The sequence below is a fragment of the Tamandua tetradactyla genome, chromosome 7, assembly GCF_023851605.1.
Source record: "Tamandua tetradactyla isolate mTamTet1 chromosome 7, mTamTet1.pri, whole genome shotgun sequence".
NCBI lineage: Eukaryota > Metazoa > Chordata > Mammalia > Pilosa > Myrmecophagidae > Tamandua > Tamandua tetradactyla.
The window spans coordinates 23,257,431-23,271,213 of record NC_135333.1 but is presented as its reverse complement, the minus strand read 5'-3'; the positions used below and the strand labels follow the sequence as shown (position 1 = coordinate 23,271,213).

The following is a 13,783-nucleotide window of genomic DNA, read 5'->3' as shown; positions in this document are numbered from 1 at the left end:
AACACGGCAGGATGGATCTGAGGATGCTACAGGCCTGCAACGTGGGTGAGCGATACTGGCTGCTTTTCATGACTTTAGCCAATTTCAAGCTGGCAGAGTCCTTTTTAGAGAGAGAGAGAGAAAGTCCTAAGAGGGGAGTGCCCCTTTATTGCCAAGACTCCTTTGTTCTTTCTCTGACAAGTGACTGGCCCCACTTCTAGCTGCCAACCTTGCCCATTCCTATTCTGTGACCAGTGAGACACCATCAGAGGGAGAGAAGGTACATTCCAGTCATGTGCACCCAGCAGCTGTTGCCTTTTCCTAATTAGATCTTTCCCAGTACAGAAGTTGAAGGTTTTAGAACGTTTGGAAGCATAGGTAATAATCACAGCTGCCTGGGGACAGGCACCTTGTGCTCTGGAGAGAAAACCTCATCTAAAGCTGCCTTTTCTGTGATGCTGATGACTCTCGTTGCTTGATAATGCTGTCAGGAGCCACACATTCTCACTTTTGCAAATTCCACTCTATTCTCTGGAATCCAGGCACTTGTTGGTCATGACCATCTTTGCCTCAAGATTTGTGCATTTAATGAGCTTCTGGCTTTTACTTATAAGTGGGGGTCTTTTTCTTACATGTTCCTAATTGGATGGAGAAATTGGTGATAATTTTGTGTGCTTTATAAATCAAAAGTCAGACTTGTTCCACTCTTTCATTTATGGAACATAAGTATTGAATTATAAGAGTGACAGGCTGGTCATTCTCAGGTTTATTTTATGCAGTGATTAAATCTGAAATTTCACTCTTTTTCTCCCTTACTTTCCTCTTATATAAAACCCAGTAAAGGACTGTGGATGAAAGATCAACTAATTTTCATTCAGAATATTAGATCCAGCAGTCTCCTTTTTTTTTGGTACACCAACATAGCTAAGAATTTTAAAGGGGAAGCTATGTATAAGCTATATATGCTTTTAATCTTAAAATCATGTGCAGGTCTAGAGTAACTTGCCAGAAACCTATAACCTGCACATGGGTCTCTGGTCCAGATAAGTCCTGAAACCTAGCCCAGCCTCTCCAGAACATCAGATAGTTCCATCTCCCTACCCCATATTAGGGACAGACCCTTCCAATATCAAAAATTTAGAATTGCCATAGCCCAAACAACCCCAATGAGAGGTATGGAAAGATCAAAGGTGATGGTGGAATTATGCATAGAAGATGGGACTTAACAAATGAATATGAATGCTGAATCATTAAATTAATAGATCGTTTAGTCTCCAGTATTTTAGAGCAGCTAGAAGTAAAAACCTAAAATTGTGAAATTGTAACCCATGTCAAAGTCTGAAATATGTTCTACAACTAATTGTGGTGCTGTGCTTGGAAATTTATAGCTTTTTTGTGTATATGTTATTGTTCACGAAAAAAGAAAAAAAATCGATTGTGATGATAAAAAAGTATTTAAGCCCTCTAGCCTCCTATATTCTGGAGCAGCTAGAAGGAAAAATATGAGGGGATCATATGGTAGCCCATGACAAACTCTGGGATCTATCCTGTAACCATTTTTTGAAGAGTGCTTTGAAAACTATTGCTTTTTTATTTCTTTACTTTGTATATATGTTATACCAAATTAAAAAAAAGTAAAAAAAAAATCATGTGCAGGTATAAATACGTTATGTAATAGCAAGTAAGAGTTTGACTTTGTAATTTAAATATTAGTTTTTCTGGAGACCAAAATATAAGCCTTTCCCTTTTATAACATAGAGACATTTCTCTACTTTTTAAAAAATCTTTATTATGAATGGTCAATGTTTGAAAATGTGAAGCATGGAAGCCGTTGTTTGTGAAATCATTTGCATACTGTAGCTGCAGAGATGCAACATCTGGTTTGTTGCTATACATGAGTACAGATTTTCTTTCTAGGCCGTATGATTTGGAGTTTGCTGTCTTTACCAGAGTCACAATAGTGAAATCATAGTAACTCTATCCTTTTGTGTCTGGCTTAGTTCATTCGGCATTATATCCTATAGGTTCATGTATGTTGTCGTATTCTTCAGGACCTCATTTCGTCTTAATGCTGCATAATATTCCATCATACGCATATACCACATTTTGTTTATGCACTCATCTGTTGATGGGCACTTGGATTGTTTCCATCTTTTGGCAATTGTGAATAATGCCACTGTGAACATCGATGTGCAAATGTTTGTTCATGTCACTATTGTCAACTCTTCTGGGTACATGCCTAATATTGGTATTGCTGGGTCGTAGGGCCTGCTAAAACATCAATATTTAGTTTTCTAAGGAACTATCAAACTGTCTTAAACAGTGAAGAGCTTTATTTTAAAAATAAATCTTTTGAAATGCAAATTGAGTTATAAAATTCTCATGCCTTTTAGTTAGTAGTCACTACTGCCATTTCTGGAAATCTCTGGCTCTGAATCTCTCACAGACCCTAGGCTCTTAATGTTTGGGCAAAGTACTTATTCATTTTGTGTCTATATCCTCACTTCTCTCAGCCCAGAATCAAAATACAGTGCTGTAGAAGAATTTGTTAATACTTATTAAGTACTCAGTAATGATACTGTACTGTTCCAGAAGTTTATTAGCATTTAAAACATTGCAACTTGAAATATTTTTACACTCAGTGATCATTAAAGCATAATGAACTATGTACCAGGGGACCTTTTAATGATGCTGGTATTGAAGAATAACATTCCCTGTAAGAGATGAAAGTTTCCTCCCTTTTGCTGACACTAGCCATTGTGCAAACCTAGGGCAAATCCTTACATGTAAGAGAATTGATCTCCTAAAAACCTCAGTCAGGGGTGGGCCACGGTGGCTCAGCAGGTAAGAATGCTTGCCTGCCAAGCCCAAGGACCTGGGTTTGATTCCCAGTGCCTGCCCATGTTAAAAAAAAAAAAATCATTAAAAAAACCTCAGTCAGGCTGTTGGTACTATATACTTATTAAGGACCAGTGTGACCTAATCAAATTTTGAATGCTTTTTTTTATGATGAGGTGATAGGAAGCTGTTTAAGTACACCCAACAAAACCACTCAGTTTTATTTACCCTGGTTATACCCTAAGGATTCAGAATGTTTATATTTGGCGCATGTGTGCACACACATACAGAATTCGTATCAAATGCAAAATGAATATGAAGAAATCAGGTCATTTCAATACCTTTTTATTTGAGTGTGAAATCATTCATACCTTGCACAACTATACAGATAAAACTATTTCCATTTTAGCTGTAGACATGATTATCACACTGAGTGGTGCGATCAAAGATTTTATTTACAGAACAATTGCTAAAACATCCGATGTCATATTTCCATTTATTTCTTACCCATAGGGTAATAGGTCCACCATAATTGCTTGGTGCATTTTATAATACAGAAAGAAAACCTATGTTAATCTCTAACAAACTTCACAAATTGCTACAAATCTGACAGAAATATGCCTACGAAACATTTTTCCAAAAGTACAATACATTTTTATTTCCACACATACACAGTATAGTATAGGCTCAAAGGCACCACTTTGAATTTTTTTTTCTATCAAAGTGTTGGAAATTATTATAGTTTTATGAAGGAAACATTAAAGTCATTTCACACTTGGTGCTGGTAAGCTAAGTTTGGTCCATCCAGTTCCACAAAGTTAATACAGCAGAGCTGAGTGTGATACTCAAAACCATAAGTCCACATTCTCACAAAACTTCAAAAACCCCTCTCCTGCATTTTGCTGACAATAGCCATTGTGCAAACTTAGGACAAATACTTGTACATAGAAGAACCGGTCCCCTACAGACCTCAGTCAACTTAAGGCAATACAGAACAGACCTCTTCTTTCCCTCAAGACAGTGCTTACATTCCAAGACAATGCAGGTACTGTGACAGACCCGCATATAATGGGAAATCTAGTGTTTCCAGAATCTCCATTTAACCCTGGTGCTTCAGAAAGAGGTGATAACACCACCAGGAAGATGGGGTTTGTAGGACATAGCTGAGGACTGTTCATTGTACAGTAAGATGACAGACAGATGGCAAGGTGAATGCTCTTGGTAAATTATGTGCCCATCCAAGAACACAAACCAGATCCATCTCCAATATCCATCCTTCAAAGACTAACGAGTTTTTGTGAAAAGGAAAATAAGTAGCTTACTGGGCATGGTTGCCAACACAAAGCAAAGTCATGGAACAGAGGGAAAAGGCACAGATTGGCCTGCCCAAGATAGTGCTCTATAGAAACAGTCAAGTCTGGCATGGCTAAAAGTACCCGATATCCCACTGACTTTTAGTGAAGTCCTATTTCTGAACTAAAGTTTATTCATCCCACATTGAATCCCAGCTTCATGTTTATTAGAAAAATGGACGCCTAGGAATAGTCCATGAGTTATGATGTATAGAGATAAAGTCTTCTGGGGGGGGTGGCTGTTGGGTTTATTATTATTATTAATAATTATTATTAATATTAAATATGGATTCCTATGATAGCAGTCATTTAGCCCATCCTGTGGACGCCTCTCCGTTGATGTAAGCAAAGCCAGGAAAGTGTTGCATGTGCTCATATTCAGAATTCCTGCGCGTGGTCAGGGGTGTGTACATGTCACTAGAGTTTCCATACCTCGTGGAATGCACAGACGGGCTTGTGTAGCACGTGTTGGCTGTGGGCACCTCTGGCCATCGGGGAGTGACTGGGGTAGGATGCAGTCTGGGAGTACTGCTCATCAAACAAGGTTCCATCCGGGAAGTGGGGCTATTAAAAGGGTACTTGTTGAGGGGAAAGAAATTCCACAAAGTTAAAATTAGCTTAAAGTTGCATATATACAATATCAGTCATGTTCACAGTTTGTCTTAAGTTAGATTTCTTAAGATTCTATTAATGAGAGTTGATAGGAGGGAACCAGTGAACTTCTGATAGATTGATACTTGGTCTAAGGAAGTAATCAACAGCAGAAATGCAAAGGATTTCATAGCCAGAGTTAGGCTGATGTTCACTCAAGTGGTAAAACTGGCTTTGTGCTCTTAATCCCAAATGACTTGGAAAGTCAAACACAAAAGAAGGAATAGTCCCACTGGGGACACAGTGGGTGTGGGTGTCTCTGTGTATGTGTGCATGAGTGCCAGCATGTCCAGACAGATATAGCTAGATGGTTGTGAGTTTTATAATTAGTTATGGAGATGTGATACGTCCCACTTCATCAACCCATGAAAACACAATGCCGAATAAAACACAATGACATTATTAAAAATAGGATTATACAGTTGAATTCAATTATGAACTGCAGCCTAAAAGCAGGCTTTTGAAGAGGAAGCAAGTCAACAGCTTCAAAGGTTATTATTAGTGGCTATCATTTAAAGAACATCTTTCTTTTTAATTCGCACTGAAGTCCTGGAAGATACACAAGTAGGAAATGCTAAATTATTAGGCTTGATATGAATATGGAAGAAGTCATGATAAGCTGTCTAAGAGGGGAGTGATGGTGAAGGGTCCTTTTGTGCAGGTTAGAGTAACAGGTGTTAGTAGTTACAAGAACAGGGGAAGCGGTTCTAGAAAAGATTAGGAATAAGAGAAGTACCTCTGAAGTGCTTCTTCTTTTATATTCTTTTCTGTTTCCAAGACAGCTATGCAAACAAGCCCCTTTTAGTACCATTGGAGGGGAGGAAGGGAAGGAGTTATGGGCTCTCTTTGAGAACTCCTAGTTTGCCCGCCAGTCAACACAAAGATTTCCTTGCTCTGCTAAGAGCCACCGACAAGGAGGGGACCAATCAACAAGGACAGCGAGGGCAGTGAGTAGGGGAGAGAGAGTGTGTGAGTGGATGAATTCTTCTGCTCCCCATCTGTCTTCCTTGACAGTTGGAGAGTGGAGCCCTGAGGGATTAGGTGGGAGGCTGCCTCCAGTGAGGGAGGCAGACAGGCTGAAGCCTAGACAGCAGGGAGAGGGGTTATGACAACAATGGCTGCTCCCTGTAGTCAGGTGGCCAAAGGGATCTGCTCTGCATCTTGAGTGGGAGCTGAAGGGGAGGCAGAGAGGCATGCAAAGAGAACTAGCTATTTATAGGTCAGGAAAGAGGGACCCAACTTCCAGGACTGAGTTTTCCCCCTAGGTAGGACAGCATGCTGTACACAATGAAGTACAGCCCCTTCAAAGTCAAAAGAAGAGTTAGGAAGTAGGGAGAAGGGCATAGGTAGTATCTGGGAACCTCAAGGGAGAAGGCACCAAGGGCTGTTGCCTAGGAGACTATGGATGAACACACTAAGGCTTTCATAAATCCCTAATTCAGATCAGAAACACTGATCAGTATATCTCCTGCGCTGTGCATTCTGGGAAGCTACAGAATGCTCTTGTGTGCAACTGTGACAACCCTCAGGCCTGAGAAGTGGGATCCTAGCCCAGGAGACCATAGTAAGATTGGATCCTGCTCAAGAAAACAGGAATCTAGGTGTAGTAAACAGATTACATTAAGAAATATTGGTTATTACAAAAATTTTCTTGATTTTCCAAAAAGCTTACTTCCTCAAATAAGGTCCCCAGACACAAGTCACCTCACCTTGTTGTGCTGTCCTGCAGCACAGAGGCCTCCTTTCTGGTCCTATGACATGCCAAGCTGCTTCCCATCTCAGAGAACTTTGCCATACCTGCTCCTTCTGCCTGGGATGCTTCCCCATCACTCCTAACCCCACTTCCTCACTTACCTCTCTTTTTATCATTCTCCAGGTCTCAGCTCAAATGTCATCTCCTCCAAGAAACTTTCCTTGGACACCCTATCTCAAGAAGATAAACGCTCCACCCTCCACATCTCAGGGCAGGATCATACCATCTTGTTTGGGAGCTGTCTCCTTCCACTAGCTTTTGTCCATAAGCTTTTGTAGGGCATTGTCATGTTCACCATCATATTCTCAACATTAGGAATGGTGCCTGGCACCTAGCAAGTGCTAAATAATCATCCGATGAGCAAACATTGGGTTGTACTACCAGAAAGAAGCTCAGGGATCATGTAATCCAACTCTGTGTTGTACAGATGAGACAACTAGAACCTATGAGGGAAAGTGACCCGGCTCAAAGTCTCATAAGCAAGTTGCTGGAGAAGCTGACCTAAAAACCCAATCCTGGGTAATGCTTTCACCCCAGACTGATACTAGGCATGATCCACTATTACTGGGAGACGAACACTCCTTTTTGAAAACCCAGCCTATTAAACTTTAACCTGTCATCAAGCTCCCTCCTACCCTGTAGACCACATACTCCTATAATACTGACCTCCTCTCAACTTGCTGGTTCTGACAGAGTCCTCACTTGCTTTGACTTGTGTAGGTAAAATGTCACAGTATGGATTTGCAGTCTTCTTCTCAAAGAACCCAAGAGAGTGTGGCTTTTGTGCCTAGTCAAGGACTAGACGCAGCTGTGCCCAGGGATTGTGTCAGAGACTCAAAAGAGTAATTGCCTGGAAATGAGACTGGCTCAAAATATCTCCAATGTGACAATAAAATTCTTTTACCACAGAGTCCGGAATGGAAAATTCTGTCCTGTTAGGTCAGCTAATTGCAAATGAGTCAGTGACTCGTTTTCCCCCATGGTGAAGTCTTTCATTGAAAGACTGGTTGGCTAAAGTGCTGGCTGGCCTCGGCCTGGTGATTAACACCATCATTGAAGCTTCTATTTAGTCTGGTGGGAGTGGTCAAGCTGGCCTGTGGCACCCGCCTCACCTTTCAAACTTTACATCCGGTTTCATGCAGGGTCTTTAAGCATGCTGGGCACAAACCCTGGGACCCAGAGATCCCTGCCCCAGAATAAAGGCACTTTTTGTTAAGGGCCCATAACAGGAAGTCACCATTTTCTGGGTCAAATCACGCGCTGTTGCTACTGATGTTAAAATGGAGATAAATCAGCAGTTCTCACCCCTCGAGAGAGGTGTGTGAGGAGTGTTTGTGGGCACGTGTGTGTGTGTGTGTGTGTGTATGTGTGTAGTCAAAGGTTCCATCAGATGGCTGTGGCTTAAGTCCATCTCAGCTGTGAATGATTCTGCATCTCTTTGAACCATAATAGGAAGTTCTATTCTGAGAAACAACTCCCCACACCAAAGGCTGACTTTCCTACACATGGAGAGAGAAGAATGAGCCCTTTATCCCTAACTCTTGCCAAATGGACTGCTACTTGAGCAAAGGGTGAAAGGTGGCCCAGTCAGGAGCACAAACTGTTTTCCTATGAAAGGCGGCTCTTACCGCACCCACAGCATTGCCTGTGGCTCGCCCCGAGGCAGGCTTCCTCTTAGCCTCTTCTGGAAGAGGAAGTAGCTCTCAAAAAATCTTTGTCAGAAGCTTTTAGAGTCAGGATTAATTGAGTTAATACATAAGCAACACTTAGGACTCTTACATAGTAAGTATTCAACACGTACTGGCTATTACTAATTTTCTTCCTTTTTCTTTTTGGGATCATAGTAGAATTATGGTGCATTAACCATGGAAAGATCCTCGGGTCCAACCTTCTTGTTTTATAGATTAGGGAAGAGAGGTCAAGAGTGGGGACATGACCTGCTTGACATCTGCTTAGTGCTAGAGTAAAGACTAGAGGACAGGCTCCCAGAGCCTCAGTCCATGGCTATCTCCACAATATCAATCTGTCATTTAATTCATTCTTCCATTCATTTCATCGACAAGTATTTGCTGAGTATCTACTAAGGCCCAAGCCCTGTGCTAGGTCTTGGGAATATAATGGCAAGAAAAAAGGAACCTAGTCCCTGCCTTCACAGAGTTAGTGTAGTGAGGAAGACAGGTATTAATTAGTAATTACACAAAATATGATACTCTTGTAATTCTGCTGTTACAAATTATAATAATAGGCACAAACAGTGTTAACTATGAGCCAAGCCCTGTTATAACCTTTATGAACTCATTTAACCCTCACAACAATCCTGTGAAGTAAGTCCTATAATTAACTCATTTTTTTAGGTGAGGAAATCAAGGCACAGAGCTAATCAGAGGCAGAACTGGGGTTTGAACCTGGGAAGTCCAGCTCTATAGTTAGAGATCTTACACCACTCTATAAGACTGATTTTTACTCCTATTGGTCCAGAATGCTATCCCAAAGTGGAGCACCCTACACAAACTTTTTAGTAGTCACTGGGTCTCTGAGATTGAGGACCCACTGGTCCTGGCTAGGCTGGGCTGCTCGAGGTTCTGTGAGAGCTATGTATTTGGCTAGCAAGGCTAGCCAAGGCTGGGCCTTGGCCATACAGTTGAGAAATAAGAGTTTATTTCCTTCCAGTCTCCTCTAAATCTACTTCTAGCCACATAGCTTCTGGGTAATCAAATGGCTATTGAGCTTCAGGGCCCAAGGATACCTTCGTGGCTGCTGATAAAGTAGAGATTCCAACAACATGTATTGAACGAGTCTCAGAAATCCTTGACTGCATGTGGGTTTGGTCTGGTTTGCTTTTGGGTAGACACAGAAATAGGGAACTTGGGAAGGGGCAGCTGATATCATCCCTTGCCACTTACTTTGATGTGAACAAGTGCAACAGAGTTGCAAGAAGGTGTTTTTCTGAAATAATTCAAACCTTACAACTGTGAAACCTCATTCTTCTGGACTCACTAACTCAGAAATTATGAACTAATTTCAAGCAGGACTGAAAGGTTTACCTTTGTCTTATCCAGGAAGAAAGCATGTGTTGTAATAATAGATAAGTAGCATAAACAAGGACACATGCATACTCGATTTCAGAAAACAAATGACAACATTATTTTGAGCATAAAATGCCAGGATGCATCCAGTTACTGCACTTCACAGATGTATCATGTCAGTTTCTTAAGGCGAACCCACAGGCATTTACTTGCAGAAATTTCAGTTACTCTTGTGCTGATGACCAATGGATTTCTTTAACCATATTCTATAATTGAGATTTTTCCATTCAGACTGACCTCTTCCACAGTGAATCTGATATAGTGAAGGGTTGCATTCAAAACCTAGTTTTGGGACACCTTGATTTCTGACCTGGAAAGCTAAATCTAATTAACCCTACAATGGATGATGTCCCACTATGTGCTCAACCTTAAATCAAGTACCAATAAAGGAAAGAAATAAGGGTGTGATTCTTCTCCTTGGTAACTTGAAATTTACTGAGAATAGTTGCAGTAACTTCTTATTTACCTCTCACCCTCCAAAACACACATTTATTTAGTATTCAGTGTCAAGGGCATGGTGTATAGAGTTGGGGAATTTGCGTGTGAGTCGGCTTTGTCCCTTATTAGATACTTGATCTGGAGCAAATTATAGTCTGAGCCTGTTTCTTCATCTTTAAAAGCTGGAGAAAATTACCTTCTTCATGAGGTTGTTAACGAGAATCAATTGAGTTCCTGTATTTGAAAGTGCCTAGAACAGTGCCGGGTTGCATGAATGTAATAAACTATGAAATAAGGCATACTTTGTTTTAAGACAGTACCTTTCCTGGCAGAGGTACATTTTGAGCACTGACCTCACTGACTCCCGTGGGGAGAGATGTGTTCATTAACTTCTCTTTCCCTACCCCTCTTTGGAAATGGAGACTGAGGCATAAACCATAAAGTGCAGAGCATGTGTGGTGCTGGGGTACAGTGATGTCAGAGGACCATGTCTAAGGGCCACAGAGTATGGGGGTGAAGAGGCCAACCAATGACCTTGTTACCTCTCACACCAAGTCCAAATTCAAAGGGCTTCTCCTATGGGCTTTCATTTAGGCTGTGGACCCTTCTATTAAGACCAACTATTAAATGATAGTTTTTCAGTTGGAAACTGCTGTGGCTTCCAGAGCTGATGCTGCAGAACTATCTTTGATCACCAGGGATATTATGGGGCTTTCAGAGACCCTGGCCTCTTTTTTGGTGTAGTGACTTACAACATATTAACCCAGAAAAATCAGCTTCTGGGAATTTATGAAGAAGGATGAGGAGGTGAAGAAAGGGGGAAGATAAATGCAGGGAGAAGTGGCTTTAATACCATCACCTTAGCTTGATCTCATTATAATACCGGCTCCCATAGGGATGCAAGCTCTCCAAAAGCAGGTACACTCTCTCATTCTCCACTGTATTCCTGGAGGCTAGAACAGTGCTTGCCACATAATAGGCATCTAGCACTAATTTCATGAACGAATGAGTGAATGAATGAGCTGTGTAGACTGTGTGCTGAGTGTGTCCCAGGCAGTGGCAGCAGTTCTAAGTCATTTAGTGGATGACAGCAAGGAGCCCAGACTCTGCACCCAAGAAAGCAGTACCTAAGGAGCTGGCATCTCTGTGTGACGCAGATGGAGACCTCTAATGAATGCCTCTGGTGATGATTTAGTGGAATCAACTTCTTGGCTTATCTGGGGATTATACCAGAGCTCCCCTTGGTACTGCAGGTGGTTATCAAAACAGAGGCTTGTTTGCCCTGAGTGCCCATATATTGTGGATACATTCTCCTCAGTGCCCTCCCTTGGAGACAAGGGTGAGTGCTGACAGCTGATGTCACTGTGGCCGCCAGCCTGGCTTAAATCCTGTCATCTCTCTCCTTGACTCCTGCAAGTGCTTGGTAGCAGAGGTCCCTACTTCCAGAAGTCCCCTTTCTAATGCATCCTGTGGGTGCTCTAAGAGCTCACATTCTCAAGCAAAGCTTTGATCTTGCCACTCCCTGGCTCAAAAACCTTCCATGGCACCAATGCTTGTAGAATGGAGTGAGCATGCCTGTCATACTACACTGTTATTCAGGTTGACCCCTTCTCCCATTTACTCTTCTGTTCGATAAACTGTTACTGAATGCCTACATATGAAAAGTGGCAGTGTGTGGTGCTTAAGAGCCTAGACTGGGGTCACAGTGCCTTGGTTCAGATCCTCAGGCAAGTTGCTTAAGCCCCTGAGCCATGCTGCTTCTTCTGAAGGGGTATTGTGAGCACAGGTAGTGTTCAACTCAGAGCCTGGCACATGGAACGTGTTCATTAGGACATAGCTTTCCCGGTGCCTGCCCATGCAAAACAAACAAACAAAAAACATAGCTGTCCTTTTTGACAAGTGCTATGCCCTGTGACCTGGGGATACAGACTTAGTCTTGGCCTTCAAGACTCCTCCTTCAGGGGCGGGCCACGGTGGCTCAGCAGGTAAGATTGCTTGCCTGCCATGCCCAAGGACCCGGGTTCGATTCCTGGTGCCTGCCCATGTTAAAAAAAAAGACTCCTCCTTCAGGAGTCTGCAGGAGCCAGGCATGAGAGTCAGTGATGTTACCAGGGTATGAGAGAACAGCCTGGGCACTATGTTGTTACAGAGGACTGGCACCTAATAAGGTCCTTGAGAAGGAAGGGGGTAGTGTTAGGAAATGCTGGAGAGAAGGTGAGATGGCCTGAATGACAAGCCGAAAGAGGCTGAGGAAGAGACTCCCAGCCAGAGGGAACAACATCTGCAAAGACTTGATGGAATTGGGCCCATGTGGGGGGCTGCACATGGGTCAGAATGGGTGGGGCAAAAAGGGGGCAGGCCAGGAAGGTGGGCAGTTGCCAGATGGTAACGAGCCTTGAGAGACATGCTAAGGAATTGAACTTGGCCCTGAAAGCGATGGGAACTGATAAGGGAGAGTGGCGTGGCCAGAGTCGGTTTACTTCAAAAGATTCCTCCAGCTGTAGTATATGGATGGACCCAACACTGGGGCAAATTAGGGGAAATGGAAACCAATTCGAAGTCTTTTGTAATCATCCAGGTTAGAAATGATAAAGGCCTGAACTGAAGCAAGGACAGTGAGGGTTAAAAGACATTTAGGATAGAATTGGTGAGCAGTTGTGTTTGGAGGCTAATGCACAGGAAAAGTGTCTAAGACAAATAGAAGCTCCAACATTGATATTATAGGTGCAGTCCAATATCATTCACCCCATGTGCCACAGAGTATCCACATGGTTTGTGAGACAGTGAGGAGACAAAGGAGATAAAAGGCCTAAGAGTGACTTGATAAAAGGCACACTATAGAAGGATTCTTTTGGTTCAGATCATGTGTGCAGGATGGACTGAAAAGACACAGAAGGCCGAGGGACCCTTTAGAATGGCACCTGATGATAGTCCTGACAGGAACTCCTGGTCTGACCAGGAGGATGGTGATGGGAGAGGGGACAAAAGGCCCATTCTGAGGGTGGCTGCCAAAAAAGGGCAACAGCCATCGTGACTGATTGGATTCTGGGATAAGAGTGGTGGAAGAGGGGAGGAAGCTAACAGAGAACTGCTTAGCACCCAGGTGCATGAGGAAGTGAGCATGGATGCTGACTGAGCACCTTCTGGGGGCCACACCCCCGAGGACAGGAATGACACTGATGAACACATCGTCCTTTCCACGGTGACACACCAGCTGTGCACACATACACAGAAGGTACTTATTAATCGTGTTAAGTCGACTGGACTTGGTACCAGGCATACCAAAGCCAGTGCGAGTAAGCAGGACCACCAACTCACCTGTGCAGAGCTCCTGTGGTAAGGGGAGTAATGGAGTGGTCCCGAGATAGCTGTGTCGTGAGGGAGGGCTGGATACTGGCTCTGCATTGGGTGAGGATGCTGGTTGCCATAGCTCCCATAGTTATAGCTTCCTGTGTATCTAGAATGCGTTAAGAACATGGTGAGTAAAAACAGGGAGAACACACCAGTTTGACATCTTTAAAAATCAACTTCATCTATTCTCTTTTCATTTTTCTTCTTTTTTAAACCCCATCTACTTCACCATCTCTACTCTGTTGTAGTAAGTTTAAAATCCCAAGTTGATCTTCCTTTTCCCCCACCACACCCTGAGCACACCTCCCTTGCCACCCAGCAGTCACTCGGGGAAT

At 42.7% G+C, this 13,783-nt stretch overlaps 1 protein-coding gene across 3 annotated transcripts in view; it reads right to left on the bottom strand.

Moving 5' to 3' along the window:
• Positions 1-3,146: 3,146 nt before the first annotated feature.
• RFX4 (regulatory factor X4) overlaps positions 3,147-13,783 on the bottom strand; it is a 141,858-nt gene continuing 131,221 nt past the window's right edge. For all 3 annotated transcript variants that reach the window (XM_077168613.1, XM_077168611.1, XM_077168612.1), the window contains 2 exons: positions 13,416-13,554; positions 3,147-4,747 (listed from right to left, as the gene is read on the bottom strand). In XM_077168613.1, coding sequence (XP_077024728.1) covers positions 4,475-4,747; positions 13,416-13,554 — 412 coding nt within the window. In that variant the 3' untranslated portion in view covers positions 3,147-4,474. The remainder of the gene's footprint in view (positions 4,748-13,415; positions 13,555-13,783) is intronic.